This window comes from Camelus dromedarius, chromosome 2, assembly GCF_036321535.1.
Source record: "Camelus dromedarius isolate mCamDro1 chromosome 2, mCamDro1.pat, whole genome shotgun sequence".
Lineage (NCBI taxonomy): Eukaryota > Metazoa > Chordata > Mammalia > Artiodactyla > Camelidae > Camelus > Camelus dromedarius.
In genome coordinates, this window is record NC_087437.1 from 93,015,535 (window position 1) to 93,038,529 (window position 22,995).

Consider the following 22,995-nt stretch of genomic DNA (forward strand, 5'->3'; position numbering starts at 1 on the left):
TGTATGGCACATGGTAGATAACTTAATAAGTATTTGTTGAACAAACAAATGAGTGAATGAATGAGTGAAACCTTAGGGCTATTGATTCATTGAACATAGTGTTCAATGACTGGAAAAAAAAGTTGGATAGCTAGGATAAGGAGAGGAAAGGGTAGAATGTCATAAGTCTGAAGTTATTGGAAGGAACAAGATTAGGCAGTGAGGTACGTCATGGATTAGGCAGTGCAGTAGGTCATGATAAGGACAACAGTCTTCATCGTAAGAACAGTGGGAGTTGCATGTATGATTTTAGGTAAAAGACAGCTTGATCCTGTTTGCATTTTTAGGGGATAGCTCTTTCTATTCAGTGGACTTGGCTATCAGGATACCTGCTCTATACCAAGCACTGTACTGGAGCTTGGGAAACCAGATGGTCAGAGCTGCCCTCAAGGATCACTAGATTATGATCTAGTGAGGAAGAGAGACAGTAAACAGTTAATCACAAGGGTGATAATTTATTTAAAAGACAAAAGTTAATGCTACACAAGCCTGCAATATTGAGATTTTACATAGGTTAAGAAAAGACTTCCTCTTGGGAGTGATTTTTGTTTCCTATTTCATGGAGACTAGGCAACTGCTTTTAACACAAACACATATGCATGCCAGCTGCCTATCTTTTCTGCTTGGATGGTGACAGGGCGCACTGGTACCTGAGGCATCCCAGTCTGGGAATAAGTAAGTACAGGAAAGTTGGCTTCAATTAAGGCACAAAGGACATTCAAAGAAGTATTCTAAGCCACTCCCAATCCCAACCATGCATACTCAAAGGGATGGCCAGGTGTATGAACAGGAATGACCATGCTTCTCAGACTAACTAGGCTTGGTGATGGAAATCAGAAGCTCTGAGTATAAAGAAGTGGAATTTTACTATCTACCTACTCAAAATGTGAATTTTTATTGGGCTATAAACCTACAATTAATAGCCAGTTTTTTTAAAATTGAGTGCTTTTAAAGCTGCTTAATAATAGATATTAAGCAGCTTTGACTTGTATCTAAGTATTATACTGCATTTGCATTTGCACTGCACTAGCAATATAATACTTAGATACTACTATCTAGTACTGTGCTGGTAAAATAATTGATACACAGTAAATGATTGGCCGTTTGCTCTAAATATGATGTGAGCTTGTATTTGCTGTCTCCTTTACCTTAAGCCGTTATGGAACTCCTGAAGAGCTGAAAGAACTAGTTGACACAGCTCACTCGATGGGTATTACAGTCCTCTTAGATGTGGTACACAGCCATGCTTCAAAAAATTCAGAAGATGGATTGAATATGTTCGATGGGACAGAGTCCTGTTATTTTCATTATGGACCTAGAGGGCATCATACTCTTTGGGACAGTCGATTGTTTATCTACTCCAGGTAGGTATATATAATATGGAAATGTCTTACTTGTTTAAAAAAAATTCGAGGAATTTTACTAAATTCATTGTATGTGTACTCTCTCACTGGTATTTAATTTCTTAATTTTCAAAAAAAATTTATGAGAAATGTTTAACATACAGAATTTACCTTGTTTGATTAGCATGTGTATTTGTGGTAAGTTGCATTAAACTTCAGTTTTACAAATTGTATTCCATTTAGCATATATTGGTTATATTTCCATTTAAAAGATTAATGTAAATAGCTTCTTAACATCTAAAAAGCACTTTATCACTCTGAATTAAGTATAGCAAATTGCCTTTTAATAGAAAAATACATATTGTTTTAAGTAGGCTATTTTTTAAAAACATACTTTGTTTTGCTGCCTTAATACTACATGTTTTTGATTGCAGCTAAATTATTATACCTATAATAACAGCTAACATTTATTAGTATGTAAGGTATCAGATATGCTGCGAAGTGTTTTAGATACATTAGCTACATATTTTATTTTCTTTATTCTTCACAACAACTCTGCTTACACATGGTAAGTACTGTTGTCATAACCATCTTACAGATAATAAACCAAGGCTTAATGCTGAAACAGGTTCTTAGGATTAAACACATCTCTGACTTTCCATGTAAATACAAGGGTGTTTTATGTGATTAAATCTAAATAGCATAATATGGCAAAATTATTTTTAAAATAAAAAATGCTATGAATTTTATCCATTATTTATCATAAGTGAAAATATGTATTCAAGTCATATTAAAAGCATCAGAATATCAAGTAATATATAACTATTTTTTAATAATATTTCTGAAAGAATTTAATGAACTTTCTTTCAGATGTTGCACCGTAAATAAATATACATGTATTTGGAAAATGAACAGTGCAGAAAAATGCTTCAGCAAGTACTTTGATAAAATGAAGAATTCTAATTTTTTAACAAAAATTAGATGATTTATATATGAAAGAAGTTGTTTTGCTTCAGTCTTCTTCGTATCATGCATTATTTTATATTTCATAGCTGTGCAGGAATCACTCCTGCCAGATGAAGCAGCATTATAGATGAGAAAAGACACAAGAGGTGGAAGCAGGTGGCAGGGTTCCAGGCCTAGTTTCACTCTGGTACAAATCGATTAATCATTCTGGTTCTCAGGGTTTTCATTATAAGAGGAGGTAGAGTTTGGGGATTAATGCAATTCCCTCTGTAAAGGTATTTTGTATTTGTGTCACCTTTTTGAACATTGCTTTTTACAAACCACAGATTTATAACAAGTAAAAGGCCTGAACCTGTGCTAATTCTATGATATAATTCTTAACAATTTTGTTCTTGAGTAAATCTTCTAAAAGTAGATTGTGGACAAGAAATACAATTAATTGAACTTTCTGGTTCTTATTTGGATAAGTAAGTGTTGGCTCTATCCTATAGAACTGTGCCTTATGAAAGAAATACACTAAATTGTTAAATTTTTATGTTTTGAAACAATTCTGCGGGGGAACTGTGTCTTAAAAAGAAATGCATTAAGTGGGTGGATTTTTATGTTATAAAATGATTCTTTATTTTAGTGAAATGTTTATTATACTGTATTTTTCTGTTCCTTTAGCTCTCAAAGTCCATTTAAAGTTATCCAGTTTTCTAAAGAAAAGGAATTATACGTAATTGTCTTAAAAACATTTCTATTACAGAAATTGACATATTTAACACTTTTATTTAATACTTAGTTTCTTTTGTTATTGAATTAACTCTTAATCTCTCTCAAGTTCTTACTGTTGGTAAATAATGTGTAGTATGATTTTAGCTTATTATTTTTATTATGACTTTTTTTGGCTTCATTACATCACATAGGCTTAGTCCTCTGTAAGTACAGCTCCATTTAGAATTTACTTCAGTTATTTAGTATGTTGTTCTAGTTGATAATACCTAAATTTTCCAATTTTTCTAGACTTAGTATTTTCTATGTAGGTTTTTACTATTAGTTATGACATCATTAAACAGTATAGGTAAATAAATCTTACAAAGTCAAATTTAAAAAATTGTCACCGAATTTAAACAAATAACTCTGTAGTATTTACATTTTTCAATATATAAAATACTAAAGAATCTAGGATTCTTTGAATTATTTTCTCAATACTATATTAATTTATTAAAAAACTTTATGGACAACATTTATATTAGCCTGATGAAATAAATCAGATTTCTTCCTTCTATTCTGATTAGTGATGGCGTATGTGATGTAACGTTGTTTTGAAGCCATTTTTATAATCAGCATTCATGATTAAAGCCCTGCTCTACTCTTTTGGTTATTTATCTCTGCTTAACCAACCAGCTTAAAACTAAGTGACTTCAGACAACAGCAGTTGTTCAGTTTACTTCTATATCAGCACTGTGGGCCTAGGTCAGTGTGACAGCTCCTCTCTTCCCCATGTTATAGTCTGGGTCTAGAAACTGACACAGCATCATTTCTGCTACAAACCATTGTCCAAACAGTTACAGATTCAGGGACCATGGGACCTTTTATTTCAATGGCAGGAGCATTAAAGAATTTTAGGGCTATGTTTTAAAATTCCCACATCTAACAAATTTTAACCATTCATAATAAATATTCCACTTCATAATTCAAAAGAGATGTATTGAAATACCTGTTTATGTGGAAGGGTTACTTTTTTTTCTCAGCTGTATTTCTTTGGTAGAGAGTTTGTCTGAAATAAGCAATTTTGAAAAAAATACTAATCATTATAAAAGTAATAATACCATTGTTGGTAATTAGGAAATATAAAAAAGGCACAGAAAATCCAAAATGAAAATGATTATTCTTTATAAATATAAATAACATTACTTGTTCATGACTACATTTAATCACTATTCCCTACATGCATAGAATCACAGGAAAACCCAAGCCCTCACTATTACTCTCTTCGTGGAGTAGCTACTTGCCTGTAATCTTGAGTTTGTTCCTTATCCAGATGAAATCAGACACTACCATTTATATACCAGGTTTTAAAATATAAATTCTTTTTCACCCCTTACCTTTGATATGTTGGTTCATATTATACTTCATTGAAAGGTTAATATAAATGGTACATGGTTTGCCTAAGGCCTAGTAAGCCTCTTCTTTGAAAACTTGTAATAATTTTTGAAATTATTATATTTACTGTTTGAAAAAAATTGATCTAAGTAGAATCAGCTTCCGCGGAGCTATGTTGCTGATGCTCATTCCGTCCTATGTATATGTCACACCCTGTCACCACTTATAATCTCTGATTCAAGTGCCATCATCAGAGTTATCAGAATTAAATCTCTCACTCCAAGTAATACCAGAGATCCTGACTGTGCTATTTCATTACTTGCTATGAATAAATTTCCAATCAGGAGCTGCCCGTGTTTTAATTTTCTGTCTACTTGGCTGAACTGCCTTCCAGCTCTTCTAAATTGCTAATGACAGTTTGCGACAGAGATTGGGTTGTTCTTTCTTTAGTTGGTAAAGAGAACTTCTTGACAAATCTGTCACCCGTAAGTTTCAGTAGTTTCTAGAGTGAGAAGTAACGGCTATAATTTAATGGCCTCAGTTTTAAATTCTATTTTGTGTATGTGTCTGGCACTATGAATATGTATTTCTTTAATTGAAGTATAGTTGATTTACAATGTTGTGTTAGTTTCAGGTGTACAGCATAGCGATTCAGTTATATATTTATATATATCATGTCTGGCACTATGTAAATGTACTTCATAAAGTAACAAGACAACTACACATTTGTGGAGCTTAAACAATTATTGATACCTTAAACTTTACTAAAACTTCAAATGAGTACCTTTTCTTTGTTGAATATTTCTTTCAAAGATAAGATATTGAATCCCAAAGAAGATAACATAATAGAGCTAATGCTCATTTTTTCCCCCTGAACCTTACATTTAGGTACAAAAGTTGTATAATCATATTCTGTCAGCATGGGTTTGTAATGTGACAGCCATTAGGCAGGAAGATACTCTGCTCTTATCTTGAGTTATTAGAGTTCCTTTCAGAAACAAAAATGAATCCAGTTTGATTTTTTAGGGTCATAACCACATGGGATAAAGTATCCCTTAGTACAGACACTATAATATTTGGGTCTTCTTAATCATAGGTCTTTTCCACAAGTTAGAATGTGAGAGGAAATTCATAGGGGCTTCCCCTACTGAGAGTGGGTACTTGGATCTTAAGTATTTTGTGATATCTTGTTTTGTGATGTTTCTTATTTAGTTTATTAATATGATGAAATACATTTATTGATTTTGACTGTTAAGCCAATCTTGCATTCCTGGGATAAGTCTATAAAGGCATAGGTACTAAAATTGTAAATAAAATTATAGCATATTTTATATGATATTACAGCATGATCAAATCAGTTATTAAGATGAATCTTTATTTAAGGATTATTGTGCATTGATATATTAATGAGTATATGACATCATTATGATTAGCAAGATATTTAAAAACTGAGCATCCAGGACATGAATGGAAACCTCTAAAATATTATTTTTTGAGAGGACTTTAAAGTCATATGCTACTTTCTGGTTTCTTAAAAGCAAAAAGCAAAAAGCAACATGCCATTGGGTGAAATAATTGCTCTTTTTGCTGTAGTAAAAATGGCCACAGTAACACAGAGAAAATAGCATAGAAAGGTAAATGGGTACAACTACTTTAGAAACATTTAGGTATTATCTGGAAAAGTTGTAGATTCACATATTCTAGGATGCATTACTAGATATGTTCTTGAAACTTCTACTCACATGCTTATCAGAAGTTTGGGGAAAAACACATGAAAAAATCACTCCCTTCAGGGCATAAGTGACATTTTAATAATTTATTTGAAGTAACTGCTTTCAAAGAAAGTTTAGCTACGGAGACAAGCGTTTGGGGGAAGATATCAAGAAGAAGTTTCTGTCTTTGTGAGTTTATTGCCACGGATGATTTTAGTCATAAAAATTATTTTTGCATTCACATGAATCTTGGAGCATTTTTTTGGCCAAACTTTTAAAATTGTTCCAATTTTAATTTGTCTTAAGTCCACTGGTTATAAATATAAATATAATTATAAATATAAGTGAATCATCTTGTGGTTACTTGGCAAGATCAACTAACTTCAGGGAAAATGGAAATATACAAGCCACATTTTATGAAAGATGGTAGACAGTGGAAGGAGCTGGAAAAAAACGTTTTATAATTTAATAAAAATGGCCATTGATTCTCTCTTTTCATTTATATCTGTGTATTTTATTGAGCTGGTTTAGCCAGGATAAGCATTAAACACACATGTCAGTGATTCTAAATTTAACCAGACCTCAATTATTTTATCTTTATTTTAAAATTAGTTTGTGTGTATATATTAATATATTATTAAAATGGTATGTATATATAATTAATGAATAAATACACATACGGGGGACTGTACTGAAAAGTTTTTACTGATGGGGCACACAAAAAAGTTTACAGATACTTGAATTAACCATTGCTTAGGTGAATGAAGATTAACATCAAAGATTTTTTTAAAGAAGAAGAAGCCATTTTTTTCTGAATGATTTATTTAATAAACATATTGAACATCTACCATATACCATGTCTTTAGAGAAGTGATATTTTCAGTATATTTAAATGTAGCACAAAATCTTAAAATAAAATGTGTGTTTTAATTTCTTTAGATAGGTTTCAGAACATTAATGTTCTTTTAAATTGAAGAAGTACAGCGTTATTTTAGACAAATACCTGTCCTATTTGCTTTATAAAAAAACTAATGATTTTTTTTAAAATAAAGCATTTGCTTTATGAGAAGCAAATGATGGGTGACTGAAGGGCAATTTTGGATGTAGATTTAGTGAACAGTTAACTATCTCAAAAGAAGTCAGACAATTAAAAATAAACAAGCAATAATTTATGGACTATTAAGAACATTAAAATCTCACAGTAAGATCGTTAATAATGCTGAATGTCTCATAAAAAGTCTTGTTGTTTTCTTCTTTTATAGTATTTTTTCTTTTCCTCTTAGTAATTTTTCCTTGTTTAAAATAGAACTTTATTTCAGCTTGATTAAGGAAAATGGTTAAATTGACTATTTCAAAGAAAGTAAAGTTAGATTCAGAATTCAAACAGACTAATTCTCTCTTGTAAAAGAGATTAAGAAGGTTGCTATATCAATCTAATCTGTCTGGATTTGAGCTTGAATAGTAGAAATATAACTTCTCTCACAGGGTTTATGAGATTACTCAGCCTTGCAGAAAGGTTTCTATTGATGCAGAGCATAGCACTGGAGTAAGGATTTACAGTCTTTGTATAAACTTTGTTCCTGGTATTATCTGCCTCGTTTATTCCCCATAAGTCTAAAATTTAAGTGCACGGGGTTATCTTGAAAATATCTTGAGTATTTAGGTCTTACCTTAACATTCACCTTCTCAAATGCAAACTCATTCTAAAATAGGACCATTCTACTAGGCAGTTTACCTTAAATTTGAAAATGTCGAACATGGCTCTAAAAGCAACTTCTTTAGCTTAGAATAATAGTAGATGCTACCATGTGAAAATGGTCCAGAAGTCCTATTCAGTGGTTATTCATTTAAGTCAGGGAATTATGTGGCGTCTATAATCATAATATCTGGGTTTTTCTTATGACCTTTTTAAACAAGCAGGTAAAAAGTGAAAAAAATCAATTTTTCTGTTTTTATCTGTATGTAACAAAACAACTTGTTTAAGCATGTCTATTTTCTGGGTTACAGGTTAGCAGTTTTGAAGTTATGAAGAGGTATTTCAAGGTTTACTAGCTGAATGATTTCCTTAGCGTTATGCTGCAGATAAATGACCCATGTTATAGCAAGCCAATTATTTTCAAAAAATATATAAGTATTTCTCTCTTATGTTTTGGAAGGACACATATTTATAAGTAACATAAAAATTATTTGGTTTAGAGTTTCCTCCCCTCCCCCATTCATTTTGGATTAGCAGTCAGGCCAGTTTTTCTCTAAGTTCAGAATTTCCCATCCACATTTTGTGATGGTAAGAGATCTCTATTTGGTGTTACCTTGAGTCTTCATTCTGCCTTCTTTTTCTTTCACTGTGAGTAAGACAAGCCATCAGCCTCAGGATTTATTTCATTGCCTCTTTCCAGCTTAAAATATCTCCCCAAGATTAGACCTCTGCCTGGGTAGCCTTTCAAAATTCTGTCTGCTGAAAGCATCAGTGAAACACAGCGACAGTTATAGTTAACATTTTCTCTCAGTGCTTTAGGAAACAAAACAGCATAACTTTTCCAAGAGTTAAGCTCTATTCTTAGCTCTCTATAAAGGACAGCAAATGAAGCCAACTGGCTATCTAGATGGGTTCACCTGGTCTTTGTGAGGGATGATCATGATGATGACAGTAGCAACCTTTAAGGGTCACTCAATCTGGAGGCATTTCTTCTCTGACAACCTGATATGAAATATCTCCTTCAATCTTCTGCCATTCCCTATCTCCTGGTCCTGCCTAACTTTTCTCCATTGCACTTATCACCATCTTACATTCCAAATAGATACTTATTTTTTAGTAATATGTTTGTTGTTTATGTATTAAATATGGAAGTAAATAATCTGGTTTTTATTGAAAATATTTTATTTAAAGTAAAGCATTCTCTGTCTCTTTCTCAAAATTTTCATCCTCAGCTTTGCTTGCCATGAAAGTGACACAGCAAAGGACTGATTTGGTGGGGTTACCTGCTCTTTAGAACTGAATTCAGTGAAGAAAGCTATAAAAGATACTTCCAGCCAAAATTATAATGACAATGATAATAATACATACTACGTATAGTTAAGATATTAAAGATCTGACATAGAGTAAAATAAGTGGTTTGAGAATTAGATGACTCTACCTCTCTGATCTTAAACCAAGCTGTTTAACACTTGAATCTTGGTTTCACATATGAAGAGCTGATAATAATAATATTATTTATGTGCCACAGGGCAGTTGTTCAAACTATAAAATAACATCATTAAAAATGCTTGCAAACCAAAATATAGAGTATTATGGAGAGTGTGGAGTTGTACTTTCAGATTTTTACTAGAAATAGAAGTAGTGCTCAACTCACAAACCAGGCAGATAACTAAGGAAAGTAGACCAGGTGGCGGTCTTGGCCACCTGGAACAGACGGGTCCCATCTGAAGGGGCTGCCAAGCTCACAAACACCTACTTGTTTCCATGTGAGAATGTGGCCCGTGAAGCCACATCATCTGGCACTTAGGGAGAACTCACGCGTCCACATTTTATATAAAATATCCCTAGTTTTAAATGTCTGCAGTTAATTTAAAATTTTGAAATTACTGTGCCAACCAAGGGAACAGACATTGGGGTTGGATATATCTCTGGGCCTCTCGGGCTATGTCTGGACTCAATCAGTGTGCCAGGGGTTGGTTGTGAAAGTACCAGATTCTACCAAACTCCCCAAATTAAGTAGTAAATTAGGTACTGAGCCAATATGACAATAGGACAATGATATTTTATAGCTTAAACACAACATTGTGATACAATTTTTTTTAAATAATGCAAACTTTATAAGCCTAAACTAGTAGTATGATACTGTCTACTCAGCAGAATTATCTTAACATCTTGATGTTTACGTAGCATGAATCAACAAAATAAGTATCTTTTAAGATCAGGTTCAATAAATTAAAAGGCACATTTATTGAAGAAATCTGCATAATTAAAATTCAGTAAGCTTTATTTATTTTAATACTTTGCATCTAGATTCTAAGTAACCTCTTTAAAAATATATAGACAGATGTAGTTACTGACCTATGGAGGCATTATAGAGAAGGGGCAGGGGCCTAGGCTGTATCAACCTGTGCTCAAATACTGGTTCCACCACTTACCAGGTAACCACAACCAGATTAGCCAGGTTTCAAAGTTTAATTTCCCCCCATCTGTAAAATAAGATTCTAATTGTATCTTCCTCCCATGATTGTGAAGATTCAGTGACACACTCGCTCCAGTGTCTGATTCGTAGTCATGATAGTTGCCGCTGTCAGCATCATTGCTGGGTCATTGTCCCAGTCCTCTTGTGGGCAGATGTAACCAGCCAGCCCAGTCCTCTGAAACATACTCAGAGGTGTGAGGACCACTAACACCATCTTTGCTCCTTCTTGAGCCAGAACATGTGCCGTAACCACTGTGGATCTTGTGGTCTCACACTATTTATTTTAAAAAGCACATGAAGCTGTTTTCTTGGTAGAATCCCCAAATTAGGAACGTTTGTGGAAATGACCGATCGTGATCGACATCTAACTGTGTTGAGGAATCACAGCCAAGAGCGGTGGTAGAGGGAGAAAGCCCATCAGGGTCAGAAAGCAGAACTGAAAGCACAGCAGTGTGAGGCCACTCGGGTGCAGCAGCAAACAGCTCCACGCTGGGTAATTGTCCCTCTGGGCATCGTTAGACTGAATTGATCATAATGAACGTGAGTCATTAAAAAAAGCTCTAAGTCATGTTCAAGAATGTCTTTTTGGGCTCCAGGAAAAAGTAAAATGTAATCTCAAAGTATTTGTTAAAATGTTAAATTTTTAAATGTTGTAACGATTAAGTTAGAGTTATCTGTCAACTATTTTTTATTGAGGATTAGACTACTCTGTTCCCCTCCAGTGTGGACTAAGCAAAGCATTCCGTCTACCTGTTTTTGTTTTTAAATTTTTCAGGTGCAAAAGGCATTTTATTGAATAGTTGCTGTGTTAACTAACCTGTTCTTTTGCATTTTAAATCAGGGGCCATATTATATCTTTCTTAGGATAATATTTTATGGTTATCTGTTCTGAGTGGGAAACAGATTTTTAGTCTCAGTATATTTATTCTAAATAAAATTACTCAGTCTTTCCCAGTGATGAAGTTTTCAGAGTGATGGCTAAACTGTCTGCTGTAATAATCCTCCAGTAGCTCGGGCAGGAAGGGCCTGCTTAGTTCTCACCATCTCTTCCTTCTGCTTTGCGTGGCCATTAATGTTAATGGCAGTGCTTACAAGTAGGGAGATCACACCTTTGTGCTTGTTGTTTGGGGCTCAGTGTGGAACAGCACTTGCGCCCGATGTTTTCTTCTTGATGAAGTGTTGTTATTAAGCGTTGCCTCGTGATAATCGAGCCTGGGCTCTGCTTGACCTGCAGTTTGTCCTTCTTGCTTCTGCCATGGGTTCATCTACTAGCTTGTGCGGTTATGTCTGAAAGGCTATCAGAAATAGCCCATCTCTCGATCTTTCCCCAGCCCTTTCCAGAAGCCAGGTATCTCAGATCTCCTGTAAAAGAAGAGAAATCAGGGAGCTTAGTGATAAAATGAAGTTGATGAACACAGCAAACACTATCAGGTCACAGGGATGGCGAGAGAGGTGCTCAGTACTGCCGTCCCTGCTGACCACTTGGTATAGGTGACTGCTCTGTGCTGGGCTGGTTGGTGGGCTCAGTAGGAAAAACGGGAAATTACAAGTGAAGTGTGCACAAGACCAGCGTGCAAAATGGAGACCCAGAGTCCTACTGAGGAGCACAGAAAACACTGTCCAAAAGAAATATAATTCAAGCCACATACATAATTTCAAATATTCTAGTACCCCGCATCCGTCTCTAAAATGGTGATTAAAAAACCTCATGGAGCTGTTGGGAGATTTAAAATATTAAAACTAGGTAAAGTTCTTAGAACAGCTCCTGGCACATAATAAGAATTAATTATTATTTCTTACAACTTCCATGGTTTGTTCCACATTCAGACTTCTTTGTTGAGCTCAGATGTATATATCACACAAACTCTGAACCTGTATCCATTCAGCCATTACAGTTCCTCCTTATATTACTTCCAAATTGTTTCCCAAATCCAGATTCTCTTTCCTACCCTCCACCCTGTGTTAAATGCTTTTATTTGATTATCTGCCTTCACTTTCTGCTCTCTTACATATTAATGTTTATTTTGCTGTGCAGGTTTTTGGACTGCATTATTATTTAGTTTACTTTTCTCATCTACTCCAGGCAAGAATATAGGAATCAACGAAGCAAAGACAGTGTTGTCTTGTTTCCCCCTTTATCCCTCAGGACTGGAACAGTGCTTGACTCATTCAACGCAGATTTGTTGAATGGATAAAGAAATGAATGAATCCATTTATTTTTTCTAATGCTCCCAAATTAGAATATAGGTCATATGCAGCTTGTAACCCTGTTGGTTAGCACAATATTCCAGAGTCTGCCTAAGAGTAGACTGTCAAATGTTTGTTCAGCAGAGTAAAAATGAAACCCATTATCTCGATGAAATAATACTTTGTGAGTATTTTGGGTCATTTTAATCCCAGATATAGCAAATCGTGTTTCAGTTAATTCTTTTTTTTAATGTCTTTTTTATTGACATATAGTCAATTTACAATGATTTGTTAATTTCTGGTGTACAGCATTGTGATTGAATTTTATATACATATATATATATTCATATCCTTTTTTATTATAGGCTATTACAAGGTATTGAATATAATTCCCTGTGCTATACAGTAGGACTGTGTTATTTATCTATTTTATATATAGTAGTTCAAGTCCCTCATTTTGTTCTTGGGTATCTGTTTCTTTTCAGTACCGAATGACAGTAAAAACGTATCTTAAATTATTCCCAAAGAGAATACATATCTGAAATGATGATCAAGTTACTGAAAAAAAAAAAAAAAACAATAACAACTCAGTTAATTTGTGAAGTAACAGTGTCATCCAGGTTTGTCGCAGCAATTTGTTTCATGTAACTACTTTGGGAAATGACACACCAAGAAGGATAGTTCAGCAGGATATCAGTGTCACATGAAGGGTGTTCAGCACTCAAATAAATTTTTGGAAAGCCCTGAATCAAATCAAGTTCAACACATCACTTTATAGTTGAAATTCTTGGAATCTTTAATTAGCTAATGTGCGTTTTGAATCGCCAAGTAAGTGCTACACAATAATACTTCACTTCTCAGATTTGTTTAACCTTGAAGCACTTCAATGCACTTAGAATTTTTTTGTTTTTTTTTTTTTTCTTTCTAAATCTTAACATGTCCTATGAGATTTTGAAGGACCTGGCCCAGGTCTCACCGTAATATACTCTTCCTCTCATTAGTCTGTAACCCCCCTGGTGCTTTTCTTGCTTTGGGGCCTCTGTGCATGCTTTACCTTCTGCCTGGAGTATTGCCATTGTATGGCCAGCTCCTGTTTGTCTTCCCATCCACAGTGTGAAAGGCCTTTTTTGGCTTCCCCAGTCTAAAGTCAGTCCCACTGGCATGCTTGCTCAGCCTCTTTTCACTCTTCATTTAGTTATCATAATCTATAGGTAAACTTTGCCATTGTGTTTGTATTTTATATTTTAAAACAGTGATAACTTACCTATTTTTCCTTTGACCTCATCTTTAGGGAATATTCTGTTGTATGAGTGTGCATGTGTATATTCTATATTACAAACATTATTAATGTTGGTTTTACATTTTTTTTGTGAAGAATCTCCTATTTGAAACGTGGCCTTATGAGACATAAAATTTTGCACTAACCTCTCAAGCAATCAAGTGACAGGAACTTGTGGTAGTTAGGGATGGGGTTAGGATGGACTTGGGTTGGCATTCAGGCTCTGCTGTTTCCCAGCTCTGGGCTGCTCCTGAGTAGTGCTTGTCATCATTTTAATTGTCTATTTTATTGAAATGTTTTATTTTCATCTCTTCTTTATCACTCCCAAACCCCTATCAACATGCACTGCTACTTATTTGTAGTGTACCTTTTAGAGAGATGAAGCTTTACTATTATTATTTCCTTAAGCAGTAAATAGTACACAACCTGCTTCAAGATATACACTAACTTAAAACACTATGATCAGTCTCCCCCCTTCAGCCCATCAAAGGTTTGTCTGTCTATGTTTGTTCTTCTACTGTGTCTTCTCTTTGTCCTCTCTGTCTCTCTCTGCCTCATAGATCTCAGCTATACATTTGGCAATTGAAGCTTTGTGATATTTAAAAGAAGATAACCAAAAATAAAAAGTCATGGATTTTATTTTATTTTTTTATTTGTGCTTGTCCATTTCTGGGAAGAGTGAAGGGAAAATTATCTCTATGTTCTTTTTAAAAGTCTTAATATATGAGCTTCACTTGCCGCAAGCAGATGAGGTGTAAAATATTAAAACATCATAGGCCATGCAAAAATAAGAACTTCGCTCAGATGCAGATACTCTGAGGGGATGCTGTCCTTGGATTCTAGGTTAGATAGTCCTTTCTGGATTGATAAAGAATTGCTCCCATCAAGGCAGGAGTGAAGCATTCTGCTTTTTTTCTCAGCAATGCAACCTTTCTTCCTCCTCCTCTCTTGCCTTCTCCTCTCCTCCAACCTACTTTTTTTTTTTTTTCTATACATAAAAAGATGAAGGCATAGCTTAGGTTTTCTCTCCTCCTCTCTTTCCCTGTGATTGGCTTATTTCCCTGCTGTGCTGATTGTTTCAGCATGTAGAAAAAACTGGCTGCAGCTAGGAATTTGCCTTAAGAAATGGAAACCTTTGAGGCCATTTGAGCATGAACCTAGGCAATTCAGAGAAGCTGGGAACAAGCCAGAGGGAGGCTTGGTCCTTTTAACCACTCTTTCTCCAGGATTTATTAACATCCTGCAGCAAGTAGAAATCTGACTCTTACATGGTGTGTGTTTATGAATTCTATTAACTTGTAGATTTTAACTAGTTTATATCAATATGAACTAGATTGTTTTCTTGAATTTTTTTTTACTCTTTATATACATGCTAATATAAATGTGTGTGTGTGATATACACACATCTAAAATCCGGAAGTTTATAAAGCTTAATCATAGATTGTTGAATGTTTTGATTTGTTGCTGTTAATTATAGTTCACAATCTCAGCACATCTAGAAATGATAGAAAATGGGGCAAGAATATACATATGTAGGCTGTGCAAGTGGATAAATTCTAAAGCAAAGGAAGTTTTATTTTAAAAATAGAAATTAAATAAATTTTCTGTATTAGAAATGTCTATAAAATATCTTTAGAAAACATATACATAGGCCATCATATGTATATATATGTGTGTGTGTGTGTGTGTGTGTGTGTGTATATACATATATATATATATGTATATATGTATAGAAAATGAACTTCTTGAGCGTCTCTGCCTTTGAAACTGAATGTTAGAGGAAGGGGGCTTTATGGACACATGTTGATGATAAAGCAATCTGTTGCTGAGAATCACATATTAAAAAAAGTCTGGCACACACAGGGGCTGAATTAGCTAATTAATGTAATTTATTGAGTACTTACTGTGTACCCAATATTTTTGAACCCTGGGAATGAAGCATTGAAAAAACCAGATAAGACACCAGTTCTCTGAGTCCCTGTCTATGGGGAAAGCAAGCAATACAAAATAAATTTCCAGCTAGTGGCAAGTTCCATGAAGAGAAGTAAAGCCAGCTAGATGTATTCAGTGTTCTGTTGACTACAGCTGGGTTTTTTTGTTTTTTGTCTTTTTTGCTTTGTTTTGTTTTGTTTTATTTTTTTAAGTGTGATCAAGATAACCATTTCTGAAGAGGTAATATTTAAACAGAGACCTGAGTGAAGTGAGGTACAATATAAAATCCTGGGGAGGGGGCAGTGAGCAGACAGTGAGGAGAAAAGCAATTGTGAAGTCCCTGTGGGGGGAATGGGTGTGGCAAGTTTAAGAGAAGGCAAGAGAGGTGCGGAGTGGTAAGCAAGGGAGAATTTTAGGAAAATACAGAGAGTTTAACAGTTGTCAGATCATGTAAAGCCTTGTAGGTTATTGTAAGGAGTTTGAATTTTCTTCTGTTTTATTCAGTTGATTCTGTTTGACAGGAAGCTGTTAAAAGATGTGGACCAGGGGAGTGGTGTGACAATACTGAAAAAACTCCTCTTTATGAATACAAACTAGGAGGAAGAGGGATGTGGGGTGGGCATGGAATTGGTGGGTAGACATAAGGAGCATGTGCACCGTGGTCGTCCACTGAGAAATTGTGTCTTGGATCAGAGTGGTGGCATCTAGGACTTTAAGATTTGATTAGATTAAAATGGAATGCATTTTGAAGGGAGAGCTGACAAAACTTTGTGAGTGATTAGTTGCATATGAGGGGAAGAAAAATTATTTCCAAGTTTTTGATTAATGGCTAACTGGGCTCCTGAAAATGTCATCTGTAAGTTTGGAGCATGAGGTATACAGTAGCCATTTATACAGCTTTGGGAAACTGGGAGAAGTATTTGGGGGAAAATGAAAAGGTTAGATAACTTAAATTTGAAATGCCTCTTTGGTATATAAATGGAGATGTCAAGTCGGCAGTTAAATATCTGAGCCTGGAATTCAGTGGAGAGGTTAGGGCTGGCAAACCCCTTAAAACTGGAAGTCATCTCTTTATGGAAGGTTTCTCAAGCTATAAGATTGTATCAGATCACCTGAAAAGTGAGGATGAGGAGAGAGAGGGTCTGACTGCTGAGCTCTGAGTTGTCCTCACATGACGAGATCAGGAAGAAGAACCTGTAGGTGAAGTAGGAGGACAGGGAGGGAGGACCCAACCATACCAGCTGTGTCTGCTGGGCTTAAGTTAAATAAGGATTGAGAGTTAGACATTGATTTGGCCTGATGGTCATTTATTTGGACTAAAAAGAATTTTATTGGAATGGTTGGGCTGAAATTCTCTTTTCAATGGGTTAAAAAGAGAATGCAGAGGGAGAAAGTGAAGGTAGTAAGTAAAGATAACTTTTATGAGGGGGATATTCTTTAAAGGGGAGCAGAAAAGTGGGTTGGTAGCTGAAATAAAGAGCTATAAGTCAGAAAGTTTCTTCTAAGTTAGGAGATGGTATTGCACTGATAGAGAAGGGAAAACCTCTGAGTCAGTAGAAAATGGATAACTAGGTGCAAACCTTTGAGAAGGGAAGAGATGGGATTTGGTGTGCTAAGGGAGAGGTGGTCTTAGAAAAGTGCAGAGACAATTTATCTGATATAGTAAGGAAACAGTATATGGGTTTTAGCTGAGAGGATGGTAGATGTAATTGGGTGTTGATGATGTTTTATAATTGTTTCTATTTTTTTCCAAAAAAAATTTTTTTTGTTTTTTTGAGCTCAAGGCAGTCAACTGCAGGTGAAAAGTTAAGAGACAGGAGTTGGAAATTCCAGCTTAGAGAAGGTGTAGAATTGTCATCTGAGAAAGTGGAGAGTCATTTCATCATTTATGAAGTAGGGTGGGATTCCTGAGTGATTTTGAGATCCTACCTGTGTGTGGACCAAGCCGAAACCTGGATTTGACTAGGGTTGGAGCTCTGCTAGGACTATGAGACTTCCCTTAAATTCAACTGAAGGCTGTGTTAAAGGCTGGAGAAGGGCAGTCAATAAATGCTTAAGTGACAATTGTCATTTCTCCATTTTTCTTACATTTTTCATATAGTTAACATTTCCAGAAAGTTAACAACAGCAAAAGGAATCCATATAAAGAATCACAATTTTTCAGATCAAGTGTGTTAAATAATAAGTCACAACAGGAGGTATAATTACTTATAAGCAAATGAGCTTGAGAGACAATTAATTCAAATATACTTAATCCATCACTAAATATTTTCCTTATACTATCACTGGAGTAAGCTTTCTCAAATGCAAATTTGGTGCATGTGACTGACAAGTGTAAATCATTCAGGGGTAAACTATAGCCTATGACGATCGTTTTCTAAACAGACAAATGCTAATAGCTCTGGTAAAAATGGAGATCCAGTGTCTTTTGTAGAGTTTCTCATACTTGAGGCTGCCTCCCCCTTATAGGTAATGTTATAGGTTGATATTTTCTTGATCATATGAGATAAAAATATGAGCCCTAGAGATATAAAACAGGATTTCACATATCAGTTATGCCATATCAGATATGGTCTCAAAAATTTCTCAGACATTATCCTTACTGTTTCTAGTCCAGTGACCAATGCTGGGGTTCCTTCATTGCCTGAATGGTCCTGAGCACAAAAACTGCCATCGTGTACTAGGTGTTTAGAACTGCAGTTAGCAGGAGGCAGCTCAAGGGTATTGTCCATTTTGCAGCTGTCTCAGGAAAAGCCTGGTGGTGGTATGTATGTGTGTGCCATGTGCACACATGTGGGGTGCTGGGTGGTGTAGCCACAACAGAGGCCTGCCTAAATCCTTGTATGTTTTCCCCAAGGCAGAAACTTTGGCTCCATGGATACATTAAATTACAACTTTTTGATATACTGAAGTATCCAACCCTAAATTTTAGGAAATGTGAGTATTAAAAGAAATGGGATTATGTTTAAAAGGTACTTGAAATAGGAATGTGGCTGCACTTCTTTGTTGTATACCCTTAGCCAGTCCCTGGGAGAAAGCACACAGACTTTAAGAGCAACTGGCAGTAGTCACAATGGGTTAATCCTTTCTGTGTCTTGAGGCCCCAAGTAGGGTGTTTCCCAGCTGCCTCTAGCAGCCCCATGAGTCCTGTCCACTGGGCACTGAGGGATATTCACTGAAGCCCTCTGGGTGCAAGGATTACATTTTAAAGTAATTGGTTTTAAGGATGAATTCCACGTTCTTGGCACAGTAGGAGCTCAAGTATCTGATCTCTTTCCACCTCTCTAAATTCTATTATGTAGATTTCCTCTCACATACCGAGACTCTGTGTATTTACATGCCACTCTTCCTCCTTTGGAGTGCCTTCCTACCTCTGCTTTACTTTATACACTATCTTATGTTTCAAGACCAAATATCTGTCTCCTCTTGTAGGAAACCTTCATAAAATCTCTACCATCTCCATCCCTGTCCCTAACCCTTTAAATGTTCTCTTGCCTATCTTGCTCCAACAGACTTAGTCTGGTCATCCCTGTCTTACTTAACACTGCACTTATTTAGGTCTAATAATGTGTGTATATATTACATTGAAAAAATTGCCCATATTAGTCTTCCCTGCTAGACATGTCTCTTCAGTGGCCTGACTTTTTTTTTTAACATTTTTTATTGATTTATAATCATTTTACAATGTTATGTCAAATTCCAGTGTTCAGCACAACTTTTCAGTTATTCATGGACATATACACACTCATTGTCACATTTTTTTCTCTGTGAGTTATCATAACATTTTGTGTATATTTCCCTGTGCTATACAGTGTAGTCTATTCTACAATTTTGAAATCCCAGTCTATCCCTTCCCACCCTCCACCCCCCTGGTAACCACAAGTCTGTATTCTCTGTCTGTGAGTCTATTTCTGTCCTTTATTTACGCTTTGTTTTTGTTTGTTTGTTTGTTTTTGTTTTTGTTTTTTAGATTCCACATATGAGCGATCTCATATGTTATTTTTCTTTCTCTTTCTGGCTTACTTCACTTAGAATGACATTCTCCAGGAGCATCCATGTTGCTGCAAATGGCATTATGTTGTCGGTTTTTATGGCTGAGTAGTATTCCATTGTATAAATATACCACCTCTTCTTTATCCAGTCACCTGTTGATGGACATTTAGGCTGTTTCCATGTTTTGGCTATTGTAAATAGTGCTGCTATGAACATTGGGGTGCAGGTGTCATCCTGAAGTAGATTTCCTTCTGGATACAAGCCCAGGAGTGGGATTCCTGGGTCATAGGATAAGTCTATTCCTAGTCTTTTGAGGAATCTCCACACTGTTTTCCATAGTGGCTGCACCAAACTGCATTCCCACCAGCAGTGTAGGAGGGTTCCCCTTTCTCCACAGCCTCTCCAGCATTTGTCATTTGTGGATTTTTGAATGACGGCCATTCTGACTGGTGTGAGGTGATACCTCATTGTAGTTTTGATTTGCATTTCTCTGATAATTAGTGATATTGAGCATTTTTTCATGTGCTTTTTGATCATTTGTATGTCTTCCTTGGAGAATTGCTTGTTTAGGCCTTTTGCCCATTTTTGGATTGGGTTGTTTATTTTTTTCTTATTGAGTCGTATGAGCTGCTTATATATTCTGGAGTGGCCTGACTTTTGACTTGATTTCAACAACATGCATTTGCTCTCCAATAAATGCTTATCAACTATTAGAATTGTACCTAAAATAAAAATATATATCCTGAGAGAATATTCTGTACATTTCATGAGATATTTTCATGCAAGATGTCCTACCATTTCCTTTGGGTTTTGATGTTAAAAATTATTTCTATTTCAAAAATGTTTTTATCCTCCCATGCTGCCTCATAGTAAAAGGCATTTTAATCGATACAATTTATATCATTCAGTTTTAATTTTATTTGTGCCCTGAGTAATTTGTTAAAGCAATAGTCTTAATAGGAAATTATGACCTGTTTTCTAGCATTCCAACTGATTTATAGAGTCCAGTTCTTTCCTAGGTATGAAAATACTTCAGTTTGTAAGTTTTTATGTTTTAATGATGATGGCATTTTAATACCATGCTGTTTTGCTTATGATGAAAAGGTTTTACTCTAAGAGACCTACTGAAAAAAAAAACCCAGAAACTTTATTTTAAATATAAAATGATGTTTTCCTTCCTCACGTTAAAATGCATTTTAAAATGTCAACATAAACACGCAAAACCAAAATCAAATCTCTTGATCATATTTTTGAGAAGCAATGACTTTTTTTATTTTAATTAAGTCCCTAAAGAATTTTCAAATGTGAATGTCTCTAACCTAGCAGATAATTTTCAGTTACGTATATAATTATTTGCTTTATAATTTTTCTCCATCCCACATAAAGTCATAATTTTGTCAAGTACTTACTTTACTCACCCCCCAATGAAATGTGTATTAAGTATTAAATAATTTACAAGTTCTACTTCATCACCGTACTATCTGTCGTATATCAATCATGGCATATAATTAACTACTATGACTATTTTGATTTTTAAACAATTTTATATAACTATAAAAATGCAGAAATAACAACCTGTCGATTTTAATTAATTAGTATAATAGCCTATAGTTGTACCTTTACACTATGTCAAATATATATTTCTCTTTTTCACATGCGCAGGTATAGCAGATCATAAGACCATTGTATTTTGTGTAAACTTAAATGGGAAAATTATAGATTTTCTTAATGTGGATGTATGTATAAATAAATTTGCAAGATAGATTTGAATCAAGTTCATATTGAAGGGTATGTTTTCTATAGAATTAATGGCATAGACAGATATACTTCAGCCACGATGATGAACATCTACACACTATGGTTATTTATGCTTGTTTTCATAGGGCAGAGACCAGTGTGTCAATACCAATCTTACAAATGCTTTTACCACTTGAGATCTCTTTTGAAAAAAACTAATGAAATGAAAAATTACATTTTCTTGCAATATATGGCAAAATGATAACTAAAATTATTTTCCATATATTCTCATTATTCTGATATAATTTAAAGGATCACTTTTTGAAAAGTGTCTCATACACAGGTTCAGAGGTGTCCAAGAGTGCATTAGTTAAGGTGTTTCTTTCCAGACATGTAGCAGTTTTTCAGGCCCCCAAAATGCCTGTGATTTTATTAAAAGGTAAAAACCAGCAATGGAGCACCAATACCTCTGGATCTAGTCATAACTTTTTGACTAAGTATAGAAGTAAGTAGTTTTACTTTCTCAAGGACTTACTCTATTGTAAAGTGTAGCATGGCTTAAACTCACCTCTAATCTCTTTCTAGAAAAGGAAGTTCAGTGTAGGATATATATCATCAGTGAACTTTCTGACCAGGAGAGAGAAGTGAAGCAAAAATGCCCAGGTGAACTGGCATGGGAATAAACAGGTATTAACTAAGAATGTCAAAGGCAAAAGAAACTTCTCACTGCTCTTCAGAGTTTATTCTTCTTTGTTATTGTGGTGGTTAACTCTATGTCAACTTGACTGTGCTAAGGGATGCCAAATAGATGGCAGAAATTATTTCTGGTTGTGTCTATGAGTGTTTCTGGAAAAGATTAGCATTTGATTCAGTAGACTGAGTAAAGAGATCACCCTCACCATTGTGGGTGGGCATCATCCAATTTGTTGAGGACCCCAGTGGAACAGAAAGGTGAGGGAAGGGTGAATTTTTCTCTTTCTCTCTTTTGCTGAGAGGTCCATCTTTTTCTGCTTTTGGACATTGGAGCTCCTAGTTCTTGGCTCTCCTACCTCCGGGACTTAGACCAGTGGCATCCTGGTTCTTAAGTCTTAAGCCTCCAACTATGAGTTACATCATCGGTTCCCCTTGGACTGAGGTAAACCCCCTGCTTTCCTGATTCTCCAGCTGACAGACGGCCAGGCCAGATTGTGGGACTTCTCTGCCTCTATAACTGGATGAGCCAATTTCTGTAATAAGTCACCTCATATCTATCTCTGTATATCCTGTTTGCTCTATTTCTTTGGAGAACACTGACTAATTGTCGTGATAAATGATCCTCCTCAGTGGTATCATTTGGAATCATGGACTTTGGAGTTGGAAGAGTCTTCTGAAGTTAACTAGTCCCTCCTCTGTCTCAGAATAGGGATAACTTCTATGCACTGTTTTTCATGGTGTATAATTTTCAGCAATCTTTTTGGAAAACAATTTGTCAACACTTATGTTAAAAAATGCCACAGCATGATCATTGAGCTATTTTATTTAAGGTACTTTATTCTAAGGCTATA

The 22,995-nt window shown here is 35.1% G+C and overlaps 1 protein-coding gene across 2 annotated transcripts in view; it reads left to right on the forward strand.

Annotated features, from left to right (window-relative positions):
• GBE1 (1,4-alpha-glucan branching enzyme 1) overlaps positions 1-22,995 on the forward strand; it is a 243,316-nt gene that overhangs the window by 122,147 nt on the left and 98,174 nt on the right. For both annotated transcript variants that reach the window (XM_031457686.2, XM_031457692.2), the window contains one exon: positions 1,194-1,403. In XM_031457686.2, coding sequence (XP_031313546.1) covers positions 1,194-1,403 — 210 coding nt within the window. The remainder of the gene's footprint in view (positions 1-1,193; positions 1,404-22,995) is intronic.